This window comes from Rutilus rutilus (genome assembly GCF_951802725.1).
Source record: "Rutilus rutilus genome assembly, chromosome: 25".
In the NCBI taxonomy this organism is placed as follows: domain Eukaryota; kingdom Metazoa; phylum Chordata; class Actinopteri; order Cypriniformes; family Leuciscidae; genus Rutilus; species Rutilus rutilus.
In genome coordinates, this window is record NC_140229.1 from 7635181 (window position 1) to 7653684 (window position 18504).

The 18504-nt window shown below is 38.3% G+C and overlaps 2 protein-coding genes across 4 annotated transcripts; both read right to left on the minus strand.

The window, feature by feature from the left end:
- Positions 1–866: 866 nt before the first annotated feature.
- mipepb (mitochondrial intermediate peptidase b) lies at positions 867–11743 on the minus strand. Of its 2 annotated transcripts, none has more exons than XM_084400190.1 (20): positions 11552–11743; positions 11254–11384; positions 10182–10355; positions 10010–10098; positions 9839–9925; positions 9600–9663; positions 9329–9511; positions 8989–9145; positions 8801–8849; positions 8662–8722; positions 8497–8549; positions 8260–8413; positions 8062–8139; positions 3558–3762; positions 3265–3374; positions 3095–3169; positions 1584–1700; positions 1379–1500; positions 1106–1179; positions 867–1033 (listed from the first exon to the last, which is right to left on the minus strand). In XM_084400190.1, the coding sequence occupies exons 1-20, from the start codon at positions 11556–11558 to the stop codon at positions 948–950; spliced, it is 2076 nt and encodes a 691-aa protein (XP_084256316.1). In that variant the 5' UTR covers positions 11559–11743; the 3' UTR covers positions 867–947. The 2 variants fall into 2 exon arrangements, with proteins under 2 accessions (XP_084256316.1, XP_084256315.1); XM_084400189.1 differs by having other exon boundaries at positions 11495–11687.
- Positions 11744–14159: 2416 nt separating this feature from the next.
- hmgn1b (high mobility group nucleosome binding domain 1b) lies at positions 14160–17878 on the minus strand. 2 transcript variants are annotated; one of them, XM_084400451.1, is made up of 6 exons: positions 17597–17878; positions 15731–15757; positions 15586–15621; positions 15451–15486; positions 15239–15346; positions 14160–15155 (listed from the first exon to the last, which is right to left on the minus strand). In XM_084400451.1, exons 1-6 carry the CDS (start codon positions 17612–17614, stop codon positions 15114–15116), a joined length of 267 nt encoding a protein of 88 aa, XP_084256577.1. In that variant the 5' UTR covers positions 17615–17878; the 3' UTR covers positions 14160–15113. The 2 variants fall into 2 exon arrangements, with proteins under 2 accessions (XP_084256577.1, XP_084256578.1); XM_084400452.1 differs by having other exon boundaries at positions 15592–15621; positions 17597–17852.
- Positions 17879–18504: the final 626 nt, after the last annotated feature.

The window sequence follows — 18504 nt, forward strand, 5'->3', positions numbered from 1 at the left end:
AACTTTGTGTGAGCGTCTAGTCCGAAGAATCCTTGAGGATATCTGTGTGAAATGTACATTGGGATTTATTAGGTTATATTGGGTCTGGTTATGACAGAATGGTGATGTTTATGAATCTTAAGTTAGATCAAGCTACTTGTAAAAACCAAGCTTAATTACTCAATTACATTGACCGGCTTAATGCATACGGCCCCTGGTCTGAGTAAATTTTTAGTAAGTGTCAAAATTCTAAGAATGGCAATTTTTCTCCTATTCTTAGACTCAATGTGATTCATAAAGGTTCCTAAGTGTTAAGACTAGGTCTTGGCTCCTAAATTAAGAGTGCTGGAGAGGTATCCTGACCTAGGAGTAATAAAATGGAAGCAGAGAGTAGACACACTTTCCGACAAAAATAAAATGTATCGGAGCCATATGATGACGGAGTTGATAAAACCATGCTAGCTTGATCATACGCTCATGTCGTTTCCAAACCCGCAAGTCTTTCGTTCATCTTCGGAACACAAATGAAATCTGGGAGCTTTCTATTCTAAAGCCTTAATTAAATCTTCATATGAAGCGATCGAGTGTCTTCAGCAATGTTGGATTAAACTGCTATTCATATGGATTAGTTTATGATCTATTCATGACATTTTGAAGTGTTAAATTGGTAGTTGTGTAGCTGTCAATGGAGGGATAGAAAGCTCTCGGATTTCATTTGTGTTCTGAAGATGAACGAAAGTCTTTGGGGTTTGGAATGACGTGTGTGTGAGTAAATTGACAAAAAAATTTGGGTGAACTATCACTTTAAATCACCGCCTACTATCAATGCACAAAGTAATGTGAAATGCAACTGATGCACAATAAATAGAAGTGATGCCTGATTTTCATGTCATCTTTTCACATTTTAATAAGGCTTAAAAGGCAGCAGCACATTGAGACAAAAAAATGAGGATATTTGTGACAGTCTACTAAACTAGGGGTTTTAAATTTGCATCAAGGTCCAGCACTAGTGCATCAACAAAGTCTTCAATGGTAGGGGCCTTCTGTAGCATTCCTGAGGATACAAAATGAGTCAATATTAACAGTTGAAGTCTTATAAAATGTCATTTCCAAGTGTTTTAATTACCTTGGACCATCAGCATAGGCTCTTTGCTACCTCCATGAGCGAGCATCTCTCTGCGATAACGCTCTCCCATCACTCTGCAAATGAGACGGGTTATTTTGTATGTTTTAATAGTGAACCCTAGTGACTATAAAATGTAATAAGAACAAAAATAAGGAATAGTATTTTTAGTCACCTTAGGAACCAGTTTGAAGTACATTTGTGCACTCAGCATCAACCATAAAATAATATAAAATATGCATATGATAAATGGCAAGAGAATGGCATTACACTGACCTACTGAAGGGGTCCTGTAGAAAGCACTGCCTCCACACCATAGAGGCAACCGCCCTGGACATGAGGTAGGAGTAATATTTAGCACCATAGCCAACCAGGTGACTAAATCTCAGCTGCCAAGCCTATATCATCAGAGAACATGATTAGTATTTTATTATAAACATTATAGGTAAAAAAAAACCTTAAAAGAGACCCTGAAACTCACTGTGTCATAAACATATGGTAACCCGTAAAACGTCTCCTGCATTTCCCTCAGGATGTCAGTGGTTGATCTGTATAGTGGTTTTCCATGATAAACCTGATCCAAAGCTGCATAGAAAATCTGTAAAGAGAAGAAATACACTAAAAACATTTAATGACTGATTAGTAGACATTTAACCCTTTAAAGCGTGTTGTATGATTCTTCTATATCATACAATAGCCGCTTTTCCACCGAAATTACCCGGAACAATTTGTCCCAGGAACTTTTTTTGCCCCAGACCGGTTGCTTTCTGCGTTTACACCGCGGTCTAAAGTACCGGGAAGGTAAACTGCGCGCAACTGCTCCTCCCAGTCTGCGACGGACAGTAATCAGTTTTGAGCGCCACATTTATAAGTATGGAGGAGATTCAAACTGTGCTGCAGTTATTGGTTTACTAACGAGGTAATTAACATAACAAAATAGACGAGCACTGATACTAAAGCGTGTTCAGAAAGCTCGTATGCGTATAAAATTAGACAAGGCATGTTGTGAGATGACTGGGACAAAAATGTCCTTTTGCGCAAATACGCTTAAAAAAAGCCTGAACCCCGTCTATCAATCATAAATAGTGACAGTCTTGTAAATAGTTGTTTGTTACCAACCTCAAAGCGCTATTTCAATCCTGTTATAGTAAATTTGTAACATGGTTTGCCTTGCAATAGATGACAATGTGTAAACATAATGACTTAATATTAAAAGCTGTGGCAGAAAAGAGACGAGCACTGATAAAGCGTGTTCAGAGCTCTTAATGCTAACGTTAGATATAAAATTGTATGTTATCAGCTATTGCGGACATTGGCCGTGAGATGGCTGTGACGAACGCGCAGAAAGTTTCCTCTTCCACAAATACCCAAATAATAAAGCCTGAAACTCGTCGCCAGTCCCCCAGTTTTTTTTATTAAATTCCATATTTGCAGACAGACAACTTTACTGCATGAAGCCACTTTTTAAAAGGGAGGTTAAAAATAAAGAAAATGCTGCGTGGAGTCATCCAACCAAAATGCGGCGTGAACACAACCAATCAGCTTGTGCAGCGCACAAGTCCCACCCCTGAAAGTTCCTGAACTTTAAAAAAGTACTACCTCATGAGCAGGGACTATCGGAGGGGGAAATATTTACCCGGAACTTAATTTAGACCCTGGTTCCTGCGGTGTAAACACATCGAGTACCAGCCCAAAGTTCCTAGTTCCTGGGGAAAGTTCCTGCGGTGGAAACGCGGCTTATATGAGCAATAAAAGCCTGTTGCACCAAATATGATTTTGTATTATTATCTCTAAAGATTCAGTAAATGTTTCAATTAAAAAATATATATCGATTTGTCTGACTATTATGTCAGGCTTTACAGGGTTAATGTAACTAGAATTTCTCAACTATAGTTGACATTCACAATTACTCCTGATTCAATAAAGCTCTGACATTCTTCCTACCAGCACAATAGTTCTCTATAACAGAGCGGTGATATCTGTCTTCAGTACCTGTAGCTGAGTGTCAGCAGCACTACAGACCCTCTTAGACTCACATAAACGGGACACGAGGCTCTCTGGAAGGGGCTGGAGGAAACAAAAGACATGTTAAATCAACATGCAGTTCTTCTGATGGGGTTCAGATACAGAGATGATGGTCTCTCGAGCAGGCACAAACCCACCTCTCCAGTCTGATAATGACGTGCAAACTGGCTCACAACACGATAATCTGAGGCGAAATACTCCATCAGAACAGAAGGGACTTCAGCAAAGTCTGTGGAGCACCTGGTTCCTTTATTGATACATAAATAGATTAAACTCAAGTCAACCTGGCAGTTTGCCATGTAAATTCAGTTTGTTATTTGTTAACACTTTGCATTCATTTTATTCAGGCTAAAGGAGTATAACTTAGTAGCTGTAGTGATCATCACCAAATAACCCTGAATATCCCTTTAATTGTGAAGTTAACTCTGACCTGTGACATGCTGGTAGCGTGTCCTGCCAAACATGGAGTGCATGGCATGTCCCATCTCATGAAACAGGTTTTCCACCATGGAGGGGGTGAGCAGAGATGGGGTTTTTCCGCTTGGTGGAGGTAGACTCAGCATCAGCACCACAACTGGCAGCTGGTAAACGCCATCTTCCCTCAGCCGGCCACCGCGGATGGTGAAGTGACAGTCCTGCCATACAGGGGGAACAGCATGTTCATAAATGAAATATGATGATCACAAATGCGCGATCAGAAAGAACGGTGATAAATCATCAGTCGCAAGGCATTTGTGGGACATGATGTAAATATGCTCAAATTCATGGGTTTAGAGGTTGTTAATCGGTCTCCAGAACCGCCTCCTGCAACGAGAGGCTTGGTATATTTTTAACTTAAACACATGTATCCCGAATGGGATGAATGAAGATCTGTCACTAAGTTGTTTCTTATAAATGGAACACACAAATGTGTATTGTATGTTACATTTTTTTATATGTATAACAATCGTTGTCTTTCATTAATGGACTGTTTGAAACATTAGTGATATTATTGACTGGATATCACTTTAACATTATTGGCTTGAGCTAATATGGGTGTGGTAATGGGTGTGGGCATATAAGATTGGCTACATTGTTACTTTGTTGCACACTGAAGAAGGCACGCGCCGAAACGCGTCTGTGCAAATAAAAATAAATATATATTTAAGCATAGTGTGGCCTCTCTCCCACTTTATGTATTATATGTATTATCTAGGCCAGCACTCTTAAAGTTGACAAGTATACACATCGAGTGAAGCCTGCTCCTATCCACATTTACATAAATTAAATATAAAATATACTGTATATACACTACCATTCAAACGTTTGGGGCTAGTTACATGTTTTTAAAAGTCTCTTATGCTCATCAAGGCTGCATTTTTTGTTTTAATAAAAAAAAATATTGTGAAATATTATTACAATTTCAAATATTTTAAAATGTAATTTATTTTCAGAATCATTACTCTAGTTTTCATTGTCACATGATCCTTCAGAAATCATTCTAATATGCTGATTTGCTGCTCAAGAAACATTTTATTATTATAAATGTTGAAAACAGTTGTGCTGCTTAGTATTTTTTTTTTGTTAAAAAAAAACTACAATACATTTTTTCAAGATATGTTTTAAGTTCAAAGTTCTAGAGGAACACGTTCAAATGATCTATCCAATCAGCACGAGAGGAGGCCAATATATATAGCCGGCTGTAGGGCTGAGCGAATATGGGTAGAACTCTTTACTGCCCTAGTACTTCAGAAATCCTTTTAAAAGTAATCATGTAAATGAAACGTGGCACAATGGCCTTCATCATCACAGTATGATAATGCAAGGGATTCATCAATATGCTGATTGAGGACTGTTGGGACACTCCAGGCACAGGATGGTTCTGTCTGGGGAGACAGAGTCGTTTACACCTCAATGACACGTCTGTACCATTTGCTTCACAGGACACGTGCTTTCCACTACATACTATTCATCTGCTAGTGTGTTCTAACATGTAACTGTGTCATGTTTGGTCTCATCTGATAGCTTATAAACTGAACTGGATGGTGGTGAACTTTATAAAGATACTGAAGTATCCTAATCTACAATATAGGTACTATTGCTTAAACATGCATTGAGGAGAATATGTTAATGTACTTCTCCCCCTCTTGAAAACCACCCATTCGCTTTATCTTTTGGTTTTAGTGTTGGTATTCCACTCATGTTTAACAATGCTTTGCTCAGGCTACGATAAAGAAAGGTAACTGTTTTTCAGAGAGGCTTTAACCCCGCCACTCTGTTCTTTAAGAGGTTAAAGATTGTATCATATGATTATTGTAATGCCTTGTTCTCTGGAAGCCCTAAATCTCTGAGCAGGCTACAGTATATTCAAAATTCTGCCGCCCGTGTGCTCACTCGTTCTTCTCCTCGTGAACACATTACACCGGTGCTTTCACAGTTGCACTGGCTTCCCATAAATGTGAGAATTGATTTTAAAATTCTTATTTTAACATACAAGGCACTATATGGGACTGCACCAGAGTATCTTTGTGATCTCATTAGCCCTTACACTCCATCACGTTCTCTCCGTTCTGCTAACTCTCTTTTACTACATCAGCCTTCATGTAAACTCAAGACCAAGGGGGAAAGAGCCTTTTCATTCAAAGCCCCCAAGCTATGGAATGTGCTTCCTCTTACCATCAGAAATGCACCAACATTGGGACACTTTATCACTTAAAAGTTGATTAAGACACATTTATTCAAGGCTGTTTTTCTTTAATTAATTGTTGTACTGTTTATTTTACTGTAGCGCTTTGGGTTTAAGAAAAGCGCATTACAAATAAAATGTATTATTATTATATCGGAGTCAGATAATTAACTGAATCATTCAACTGCTTTTTGCTCCAATTATTGGTTCAAAATAGCAGTGTAACCTTCCAGCCTTACACGACTCACCTATGTTCCTTGACCGCCCCGACTCCTCATTCTCGGCTGCTCTAACCCTCTCCTTGGACAGCACACCAAATACGCATACTCTCTTACTCTGATTATTTGTAAGTGTGAACCCGTGAATCTTTTCTGAATAGAAATGTCAAAAGAATAGCATTTATTTGAAATAGAAATGTTTTGTAACTTTTACGCACCATATGACCCCGCACTCAGTGATCCCAACTTTACATGATCTTTTTTGCTGCTGTTCTAAATGCTGTTACACTTTCTGATAAAACCACTTAAGGCGGGCATACACTGTGCGTTGTCTGTGCGATTGCAGCAAGGTACCTACTCACACTGAACGAGTAGATCGCATGCGATGTAAAGCCAAAGCTCACACTCACACGTCGACCTGCGACTTCACTGCTCACACTATACGTGTGAAATATGCGCGAATCAGCGCGATAAACCCTCGTGCCGGGTTGCGCCTATAGACGATTTCATGTATCCAGAGATATTTTCAAAACAAGCATCAGTTATCAATACCAAGATGATTTAGCATATCCAATTTATGTATTAAATTAAGCCTATTATTAGTAGGCTATTATTGTATTATTATTATTATTATTATTATTAGGGAAGGCCTAGGCTACTTTTATTATTAAAGTGATAGGCTGTTAATTAAATTGCCACGCAATAATTTCATAGCTGTGAGGTTTCAAAACCAATGCGCTGTGAGGATAATAAAATAGAAGCTTACTCCTCCTCATTGAAAATTGTCTAAAACATTTAGGTCGATTACAATGAATTATAGGCATATAATTAATTATTAACAGTCTATAATATGTCCGAACACTGCAATAATTCATCAGTGAAAATTAAAAACAGCTTTATTTCAAAAACATTGTTTAACAAATTAATAAAAGAGGCAAAGTGTACATCGCAGGTGGCTTGGAAGAAGTAGGTAATGGTTAATCCATTTAGCAACACGAACTGGAGGTAAGCAACAGTAATTTGTAGCTTGAACTACAGAACTTAAAGTGTTAAACTTTTTCGTGTTTTTTTGTTAGTTTTTTTTGCTGCAGATGAAACTTTTCGCAGGCGCAGTGAGGGAAAAAACACTGAGTTTAGGGCAATCGGTTCGTAGCTCTGCTTCACCTGTGCGATATAGTCACGAGGAGCGACCAAAATTTCTAACGTGCCAGAAATTCATCCGACCATCCGATTGTCGGTCGTGAGAGGTTAATCGCCTCTCGTTTCCCCCTGTACACTGCACGAACACTGCACGACAAAGCTGAAAATCGGCCCGACCCGAAAAAGAGTCGCACGAGTCAGAATTCGGCTCAAAATCGGACGAAAATCGCACCAGTGTATGCCCGCCTTTACAGTTGACCGTGGAATATCTACCTGGGATGAAATTTCACAAACTGACTTATAGGAAAGGTGGCATCCTATCACAGTACCACTGAATTCACTGAGCTCTTCAGAACAACCTGTTTTTTCACAAATGTTTGTAACTGCAGATTGCATGGCTAGGTGCTTAATGATACACCTGTGGCATTGGGTCTGATTGAAACACCTGAATTGAATAATTAAGAGATGTGTCCCAATACTTTTTGTCAATTGAGGGTCCGTTTACACGACAACGTTTTCAACTAAAAACGGAAAACATTTTATGGGTTTTGGCTGCTCATGACAACAGCGTTTTGGGGGTCTTAAAGCGCAAACTTTTGAAAACAGTGTTAAAATGCATGTTTTTGAAACCGATACAGCGATTGTCTCCGTGTAAACTACAAAAACGGGGTGACATTGTGCGCATTACGTGTTCAGTCTACAGGCATGTAGCGTTTCTTCACAAAGTGACATCGCCAGCTATTGGCCTGGCATGAATAAGACAGCGTTTTTATTTGTTTTCGTGGATCTGTGTGAATGGAGAACAACGCTGTCGTCTGTAGGCGAAAAACGCAATTACATTGTTGTCGTGTAAACATACCCTTAGTGTATATCAGCATTGTACAGAATCAGTCAAGAGCAGACAGCTGTACCTGGTGAGGTTTATCAGGTCTACGGAAGAAATCACAGTAGATGTATCCCAGCAGTCCCTCTGTTTCATGGACCAAGGCCTGTTTGTAGCACAAGAAACAGTAAATTCAGCTCACCATCTGCATAAATACATCTGTAAGTGAACGACGGAAGGTCGATCTTTAAAACGGAGTATACGAAGATGGAGGAGAGCGGCTCACCAGCTTTCGAACGTCTTCGCTCCACAGTTCACCCATCTTCGGCTGCACCGTTTGGAAAGAAACGCCCAGAATCTGCGTGAAGAGATGGTTGAGTCCCTCCATGCAAGCACCGAGAGAGAAGTACGGACTGTAGACGCTGGGATCAATGTTAAACCTACAGGTACATGAGCGTATATATGAGGATAAACTCGAAGTAGATTGTTTATTCAGAAGGATGTATGCATGAAAACGCCTTACTTCTCTGTTCGTATGGCACCGCTGAGGTACGCATGATCCCACGGCATCACTTCCTGACATGTGAAAAACAATATTTAGGAAATCTGTCTGCATTTGTGACGCAAACGAAAAAAAGGGGAAAACAACGTTCACAAAACAAATCCGGTGCACAAAATAAACATTTACAGGGTTTGTTGAGTGTGTTTTCTTCTTCATTTCTTTCATCATCACGAAGTCCTTTGATGTTCTGTGTTATGACAAACAAACGTAGAGTAAGCTTTACAACACTTCAATGACTCAATTGAGCAATTAGTGTGAAACGTACCTGTCAGAGAGTTTTTCTGTTAGCAGTTTCAAAAACTTCATCACAGTCTCTGTAAAACAAACAAATTCGTTTACTAATTTGTTTCCATTGCTCCTTCATTTGCAGCTTTTACGCAAAGCGTAGCTAGGACTATAGCCAGCAGTTGATAATCTGATTAAAAGCTATTACTATGACTAAAATGCTATTACCTGGGTTTTTAGCCATTGTTCCTTTCAAAGCCCTGTGTGCAAACGACTCATAACCCACTAATGTTGCCAGCTCATGTCTACAAGCCAAAAGCTCATCCAGACAAACCAAAAGACTAGTGTTGGGGTACAGAAATATTTTATACGCAGCTTCCCGCACCTACCAGAGGGAAGAAAAAAAGACGCTTGAACATGCAATTGAAAGCATACCTTGCTATCCAGCTTGCATAAACAGCCAATAGCATGTCACATCACATGACGGATTTTTGCGCGCTTTTAATAAGCTCAAGCAACAAACAAACAGATGGTACCCAAGTAAACAGAATCATTTGATCATACACACCAACTCATTAGGAGAGTCAGCATACAAGCCGCCGATTTGAACGCGGTTCCCATCTATGGAGAAGCAGTGGCGGATGTGCTCTGGAAGAACTTGCTTCTCTACGGCGTTTGGAAGCTGAGAGCCGCTCAAAAACTCGTGGTTAAGATCCAGTAGCTTCACATTCAGAGCGACAGCCTTGCTCCTCTGAGATGATTCATAAAGATAGATTATAATAATCAGTATGATCACGTTAGAACAGGCTTGTATTTTGGACTTAAAGGGTTGTTCTCACCTTTGATTCATCCAGATGTATTCCACTGATCTCAAAATCTAACATGAAGAGCTCTGCCACTCTCCTAAACCAGCAACAGAAACCAGTTTTTTTTTTTTTTTTTTAAGAAATTAATACTTTTATTCAACAAGGATGCATTAAAATTGATCAAAAGTGACAGTAAAGACAGTTTAAAAAAAGTTTCTATTTCAAATGCCATCACAGGAATAAATTACATTTTAAAATGTAAGAAAACCTGCCTTGTGACTGGGTCCAGTGTGGCCAAAACGGCCTCGTTTTCCAGCAAATTCTTCAGGCTCTGACACAAATCAACATTTGTATTGAGTCTGTAACATACACACACAAATAAAAACAAAAGACAAATATTGTTTGACATTAAAACCAGAATAATCAAGATGACAGATACCCACTTTTCCACAACAGTTCCGATATCAACGCATGTCTTTTCCGCTGCCTCCCGGAACGCGGCATCCGGATGAGCCACTTTGATGAAATCTGCCTGCAACAAACACAAAACTCTGAAATTGAACAGACCCCTAACAAGAATCACAGTTTACATTACACCAACACAATAAAGTTTACCAGGTCTGCCACTTTGCATAAGCTGTCAGACAGCTGGTCAAATGTTTCCACAGTGACGGCACAAGGAGGATGTGTGCAAGCCCTGTGGACCAGAAACTCTGCTTCCCTGAGAGCCTGACACAGAGCCATCTGGAAACCGGCAGGACTGCTGAGCTCTGATACTCCAAAAAGACCCTGGGAACAGAGAGGAAAGAGACTTACTTTCATTTTGCACTGCAAAACAAAGTCAACACGATTGTATTCATTCGTCATGCTAATACCCGATCATCAAGCAGAAGAAGCTGAATGAAAATATTGAGAGTCTTGTGATGCAGAATGGAATCATAATCACACCATATCACACACTCATTTGTCCAGAGGAGAACTGCAACTGACACTATCGGATGATAACAAAACCTGAATGATGATGACACCACTGTTTTCTGCGGAGCTGCTTTATAGCTTTTATAGTTTTGGCTTTGTTTCATAACTGACGAACTCTGCAACATCGACATTCGGCGCTGTTATTGAACTGAATTGAAGGTGTTCACACCATGTCGTAATCACCGTAATTACTAGATTTCAACTTGTAAAAAGCAGTCACATCCTTGAGCTTACCTGAGCTGAATAATGACTCCATTGTTATCTGTAGAGTTGTTTATAGCTGAATTTAACTCATTTCATAACTGATGAACTTCACATAATTATTGAACTTGACTTGAGCTGAATAATTACTTCTGTGGAGCTGCTTTACAACAGAATTTGTCTCGTGTTTGAATAAGTTTGCATCAGAGATCAGTATTTTCCTGTTTATTACTGTTAACTTGCTTTGAAACAATGTGTAATGTAGTATAATATGATAGAGTGAAAAGTGATTCACAAATTAAGATGTTATAATCATTATACAATGTAACCAATTAAAAAAAAATGATATAATTGCATTAAAATTATTTGATAAAAGTAAGAAAAAAAAAAACTTACCTTATAAAGACAGACACACCTGTAACTTTACACCTAAATTATTTTACTGTTAAAGCACAAGTATATATTATAATCTATAAACTTCTTAAATGATTTATTATAAAAGTCTCACCACATTTTTCTGTAAACGTTCCAGTCGTTGGTGCTGAACATTAAACGCTGCTCCAACGGCAGACCAAGTGTTGACAGTGCGTCTGTAGAGCGCGTGCGAGCGCTGCAGCAAGAGTCTCGCACAGCGCATCACTGATCATCACACACACAACAACATTACTAAACATTACAGCATCAGCCCCTGACAACACGCATTATGAAATAACCTGGCCGGCTCGTATAAAGTATTATGCAAACATTACGGATTAACTCAAGTTTCCCAGCCTGTAAATCAGCGGAGATCAAGCTGTGGATTTCACCTCTCATTCGAAAATCCTCGCAAGGTTTCACTTCAGCACTTTAGTTAATACAATCACCAATGAAACCGTGAAATCTTAAGTTAAATAAATATAATCCAGAAATGTGTTCTATTGATATATTGTGCAGATTTATTTAGTTATGTGCAGCTAAGTTAGGGTTTATCCGGGTTTGGTTTTTATTTACATCACACTAACGAAACTGTGCGGACGTTGCGTAAATAGTGTGTGACGTAAAGCTCAGACAGAGTAATAAATCCATCCAAAGCAGCAAACAAAAGGGCGCATTGCCCCTGTTCTCCAGAAATACACCGGTAAAAAATTTCACACAAGGATTAAGCTTAATAAGCTTGTTATTTTTGATTTAACGGCTGGCTAGCTGTGGAATCATGTAGATTTAGAATCTGAATAGAGATTATACCCATGGTCTTGGTGAATACTCGATTCTGATTGGCTGCAGGGTGCCCATTAAAAAGTGATAGAGGACACCTAGTAAATAAACCGTCAGGCGTAACCAGGGAAAGTTATTGTTTGTAAAAACTTTAGATTTCGATTGTAAAACTAATTAAAATATAAACTAATGTTTTAAAAATGTGTTATTTTTCAAGTGACCATGGTATAAGCGGGTTAATGCCCTTCGAGGTATCCATTGTCAGGTATTAATGCCTCGCCGTCGTCCATTAATGCCTGACAATGGACACCTCGTCGGGCATTAACCCTTACTTACCGAATACTTGCCAAATAGTCATCATAAGCCACTTTGAATTACATAGGTTTTTTTTTTCTCTCTGTGTTTTGTTTGTCTTTGTGAAAAGTTGTAACAACCACATTAAACATTCAAATTGTCTTCTCTTCCAAATGATCTGTCAAATGCCTTGTGCAAAGTCACTGAGTCAAAACAAGGACAGACAAGTTCCCTCATTTACTTTTTAGTTATTAAGTCAGTTAGGTTTGTTTTTCATCTCTGACAAATAAGGGAATCTAGCCAACAACATTAGCTTTACAAACCCACATTGTAAAAAGCAGTAATGTGGCACCCAAAACAAAGCTCAGACACTCCCTTGCCTTAGCTGAAGTATGTTCGAATATAAACAAAAACCCTTATGACAAACATTTTCTAGATCCTCACAGTCAAATAAAGTTTGGGTGGGGGTTGGGGTTAAAATCACATATGGTGGGCAACTGCTTATCCATAGACAGTTTCTCTGTTATCTTATGGGAACAGAGTAACTGTTGATGTCACTTCCTGTGCCAACAGGTGCTGTTTGTGAGCTCACATCCATCTGCTCTGCTCTGCACATCTGATTCGGTGATTAAGATACACACATCAGTAAAAGCTGTCTTTGAAATTTGGATGATTTTGTATGTGTGCATATTCATATCACATCAAATGGATGAAGTATAAGACTTGAATACTTGAAGACTTGGAATGGACCAGTTATAGATATCAAAGCGTTTACATGCTTTGATATCTTATGCATTTACATTCTAACACATAACATGTAATACATGACTTTTATATGATAAAAATAATAAAACCATTAGATGTGAGAGGTCAGAGTATAGTCAGACCCATCAAAATATAACCTGAAACGTTTTTGCAGGGAATTAGACAAGCAAATCTTCAAATAATTGTGTAGAATGATTACTCGATGTACCAAAGAAACTCTTGAAAAGTCCATATGCTGCATATACAGCTGAATAAATGTGTATTACATGGATACTAAAATAAATATTTCACGAGTTCACATCTACATATAATAAGTACAATAAGTTTATGCGTATTTGGCGTGCTGTCCGGGGGGAGGGCTCCGAACCCAGAGTACTCCCCCCAGTTGATAAGTGTAGATGGAACTGGAAGTGAGGAGATGGGGTGGAGGAGGGATGCTGACAAACTTTCAATGAACAGAGATAGGTCTGCTGTGAATTTATACTCTGTCATTGAGTTGATTACTGATTATCTCCAGCTGTGCATAATTTGGTTAATTATCTGAACCTGCTCCTCCCGAACTTTGTTAATAAAACATCATTTAGTTCACACCAATTAAACTAATACATCAATATTCTTAACTATTCATAAAAAAAGTGCAAATTATGCCGCAAAAATCATATTATACACTAACAAAGTTATATGGTATTAACGTGTTCTATTTTTGGACTCGTATCATGGTAATACCATAATAGCATCCATTGAGATTATAGTTTTTATTATTATTTTGAATTCATTTTAATGTAAGTTTTATTAATTCTGTTTTTCGTCATTTTTATTATTGTTTCAGTTTTAGTTAATTTGGTTCATCAAGTTAATCTCAATGAAAAAATCTTTTCTTGGCAACCATATTTTTTATATTTTATTAACATTTATTTAACTTAATATTATAATAATTTAAGTAATGAAAGTGTTGTTTTTTTTTTTTTAGTTAACTATATTAACCCTGGGTACAACAATGGTATTCTTTGAAATACCACAGTACATGCAGAACCTGACAAATGCAGAATTTGAATGTGCAGATATCTCATTTTAATCTATATATAATCTATCTATTTTTACTGCAAGTATAACTAACCCTACAGTAATGAATGTAACTTCAAAATCAAAGGGAGAACAGGGTATCACAACTGATTTTTATTGGCTTGTTTTATCGAACCATAACACAGAGATACATCTATAAACAATGATCAAAAGAAACTGTACATTTATACTTGATATCTAAGTCCCACAAAAATATTGCTACTGCTGGTCAGAACGCTTAACAACCAAAGAGATTTTTCACGTAATGACTCATTTGTCTCGAATTTTCCATTTTAATAATGCGTTTGGATATTAAAGAATCGCTGGCTTTGCAGAGATATTCATCCCACGTCTGCCATCGGTACCATAACACAAACCGGACTTAAAGCCCCCCCAAAACATTTTCACAGCAGTTTTACACATTTATTGCGGTACTATCACAGAAGAGACAAAATCAATACACACGAAGCACAGGCCTGACATGAACTCCAGTACTAGAGAATATGTTTATTTAGCAGAAATGATTATGGAGAACTGCAGTTAACATATGGAACACAGCTTACAAATGTTCTACAAGTAATCTTTCGCCTTATAAACAATAAACAATGAGTTATTTGCCCACCCCTCCCTCCCCAAACACACATTACAGGTTACACAAACACACACACGCACACACACAAAAAAAAAAAATCCCTCATAAAGCCAATGGAATGTTAGTCATACAGACAAGCTCGGTAAGATGTCCAGCTGTCTGTGTAAATGACATGCCTGCAAACCTGCCCCTCTACCTCTCACTTTGAAAGCGACTGCAGAGAGGGGGAAAAATACTCCTGTCGACATTTACGATGACGGTAGTTTTTTCTGCCCAATGTAAAAATGCTGGATATGATGAGATCACTTTCAAAATGTTTCTTTTCTTCCATAAAAAATGTGTCTCTACAATCAAACTACTAAAAAACCTGCCTTTAGAAAATAGTAGATAAAAATATTCCCCTGAATTGTACAAGAAAAGAGGTACAGGGAGTGCTGGTAAAAGATGAGACCTCAGCAAAGTTATTCCCCGTCTTCTCCCTTCTTGTCGGCGTCTTCCGTCGCCTGAAAAACATTATCATTGGAGTTAATCACATTGGCCGTTTTTTTTTCACATAAGATCACAAATCATTTAAGGGTGATATTACCTCTTCGTCATCTTTTGTTTCTCCGTTTTCTGCGGGCACCTCCTCTTTCTTCTCCTCCTCCTTGGGCTCCTTGGGTTCCTTTGTTTTCTTAGGTTTGGCAGCCGCCTTCTACATTGTTAAATTAAAGTTAATTTTATTGCTAAGTTATAGTCTATAAAAGTCTATAGTCATTTAGGTTTTTACCATAACTTTTAATTAAGCATTTTCCTTACCTTTGGCTTAGGCTCTGCCTTTTGGGGTGTAGGTTTCTAAAAATGAAAAGAGGTATAATACATAAATAAACAAACAATAATTGTCATATAGGTTGAATGAATGTAAAGTGTATATAAAAAAAAATACCAACGCACACTCACGTTCACCAACCTCTCCGACCTTCTTTTAGGCTGCAAAGCAGTAACAGGGTTAAACCATATAACTGTACTTTGATGAAATAAAATATATATTTTATAATTAAAACTTTATTTCCATGCAAAAAAAGTAGGATCTGCTTACCTCAGTGACTTCAGCATCATTGTTCGCCTACAGGTAAAAAAAAGAAAAGAAAAGTGTGTTATTCTCAGAAGTCCAAGAATGGGAATGGGAATATAAGGAATTTTATTTATTTGGGTTCTGATTCCTCTCAACATATATATATATATAGATATATTTGGAGGGAAAATGTATACGTCTTGAAATGAGAAATAAATGTAATACAAATATTAAAAACAGCATAATTAAGATCAAACAAACAAAACATGTGGTATCAAATCTTATTCAGTCATTCATTTGAATAAATAAAACATATCTAATTAAAACTTAATTCAATGTAAATTAAACTCATTTTGACACGAGTCAGTAACTACAATGATTTAAGCCTCGTTAGCCTTAATACAACATAACAGAAACAGTTGATTCAATTCCAGTCGGACATGACGAAAGTAATAATAAGTGAATGAGGAAAGGTTTAAAACCGTCAATTTAGTAACACCTCTGACTGATTCATAAAAAAAGAACAGGCTTATTAAAGTCACTCTTTCACGAAGCGGAATACGCGGCAAATGTATGATTCACAAAAAAAAAAAAAGAATCGGCTCATCAGACTCATTCGTTCGGGAACCGGACATTGGTCGCTTTCATAGGTCGCGATGTTTGGGTTTGATTCATTAAAAAGAATCGGTTCAAATGATTCATTCGTTCGAAAATAGAACTAGCCAGGCCACGCTGTACGCTTTTAATACACTAAAAAGAATCGGATCATAAGAGTCATTCGCTCGGGGATCAGACTAAATGGCTGCTGTATGTTTCATACTATGGGTTGGGTATTTTTCTTGAAGTAACGACTCCCAAACATCCAGGCAGCAATTCATCAATGTTTATGTCCTGCCTCCGTTTGCCGATAGTGTGCTGTCCCGTCTTTTTTTTTATTGCAGTCTTGTGTGCACCGCCCCCTTCATTCAACGCTGATTAATGGAGATTTGCGCTCGCCCCACCGACCCCGCTCCATGACATTCCCGCCATTCACTTTCAAACACAACATCCCGAGGTGCACAGCCGCGAGAAAAAAAAAAAAAAAACACTACAGAATATACCAGAATAATAGGAAACACCAAACAGTGGCGCTATGATGTGCAAGAATACCGCCATTGCATAATCTACCACTTGCACGATCAAATATTTCGAGACGCGATCGTGCATTAAAGCCCTAATGCACGAATTAAATCCCTAAAGCACGACTATGAGCTGCAGGATAAAATATTGCACCGTCTGTCACTGTGTTTTCAGACCCACAGTGAGTTTTAAATCATCGGGGTTGCGCGAAAGGGCAGCCATGACACTAAAAAACACCGAGCCTTTACAAAGACATGAATTTGGAATTTCAACCGACCCTACTAAAAATAAAAACGGCTTGTAATAAATAAATAAATAAACATTCAACGCAACAATTTGATTTGATGTCCTGCGCGCGACGTCTTTAGGTCGCGAATCTGTAAACTGCACATTAACGAAAACTAAGATCGTTACACCCCCTTTGTCTGATGCATGTCGACAGAGACTTCATCTATTTGTAAACAAAAACACGACAAACATAATATATATGCACCGATCATATCCCGTATCCGCGTATGCATGAAAATTAAGCTGGCTTTAATTAACTCAGACAGAGAGAAAAATCTCAGCCGCGCGCTCTCAAATCAAAACACACGTTTAATAAACAGAAGTATGCAAACACAAAACTGCACGCATACCGTTGCACTGTAAGAAAAAATAAGTACATTTGGACGCTACATGTATGCAATGTTATTTTCATTCCTTTTTTTATACTGCATATTCAATTAAAGATGGTGCCTCGATATATTAAGAAACCAATGCGCTACTTACTTTGCTCCTTTTAGGCATGGCTGCAGGTTTTTACAACTCGCAAAAAATCACGGCGTTTAAAAATGCAAGATGCACGGATTTAACGCTGAAAAACAGGCGACACTGTGACTTGAGCTCGGTTAAAGATTCACACAGTAGGGTTGATCACAGTATAGGAAGACGTTAACGCTCGTCCGAAACAAAAACCTGCTCAAACCGGATTGGATTCTCCTCCTCCTCCTTCTTCTTCCCTATTCAATTCATCACAGGCCGACCTGCCAGCGAATTTACGATTCCCACTATGGCGAAGCCTCTTCTCATGAATATTAATTAGACCATGGTGACGTTACTTGATAACCTTCCAGTCACATCCTTTGATTACTATTCACGAGCCATGCCATTCTGATAGTAGGTTGCGATCATTGGCCAGCAGAATAGCGTCCCCTTGCCAACGACAGCCTTTAAGCCAATCAGAGTGAACGCCATTTTTGCAATTTATTATTCATAAGGTGAGTCTTCGCCATAGTAGGATTATCAAATCGTCTCTCCGCCTCCTGCTCCCGGTGATTGGCCTGCGGAGAGCCACTGCACATTTTCAAATCATAGCAAGATACCCGTGTGGACACTTTTGCATGTCAATCAGTTGCAATAATATTTGTTTTTGCAATGACTTAGAGCTGGTGAAGGGAGATTATCTTAACTCTGTTGTTGATTTGAAAATGTTTGGGAATTCAACGCATTTTCCATGCGATTAGATCATAGATGTTGCGCAATCAAAGCCTTTTTTTTTTTTTAACATGGTTTCCAGATGTGAGGGAGTTATTTTAGGAGCTGGTTTTAAAATGGACCTCGGATATGTTGTGTTTTTAAAGCCCCCGCGTGCATGCAGAGGTTTTAAAAAGGCAGAAAATGGCGACTGTGCAGAGAAA

Excerpts from the sequence above, each read along its gene's own strand:
- mipepb (XM_084400189.1), bottom strand. The coding sequence starts at position 11,558 with ATGAGAGGTGAAATCCACAGCTTGATCTCCGCTGATTTACAGGCTGGG. Across the intron at positions 9,926-10,009 it reads ATCGGAACTGTTGTGGAAAA|ACTCAATACAAATGTTGATT; the intron begins GTGGGTATCTGT and ends TGTATGTTACAG. Across the intron at positions 8,723-8,800 it reads ACAGAAAAACTCTCTGACAG|AACATCAAAGGACTTCGTGA; the intron begins GTACGTTTCACA and ends GTCATAACACAG.
- hmgn1b (XM_084400451.1), bottom strand. Across the intron at positions 15,622-15,730 it reads ATGATGCTGAAGTCACTGAG|CCTAAAAGAAGGTCGGAGAG; the intron begins GTAAGCAGATCC and ends ACTGCTTTGCAG. Across the intron at positions 15,487-15,585 it reads AGAGGTTGGTGAACGTGAGT|AAACCTACACCCCAAAAGGC; the intron begins GTGCGTTGGTAT and ends TTTCATTTTTAG.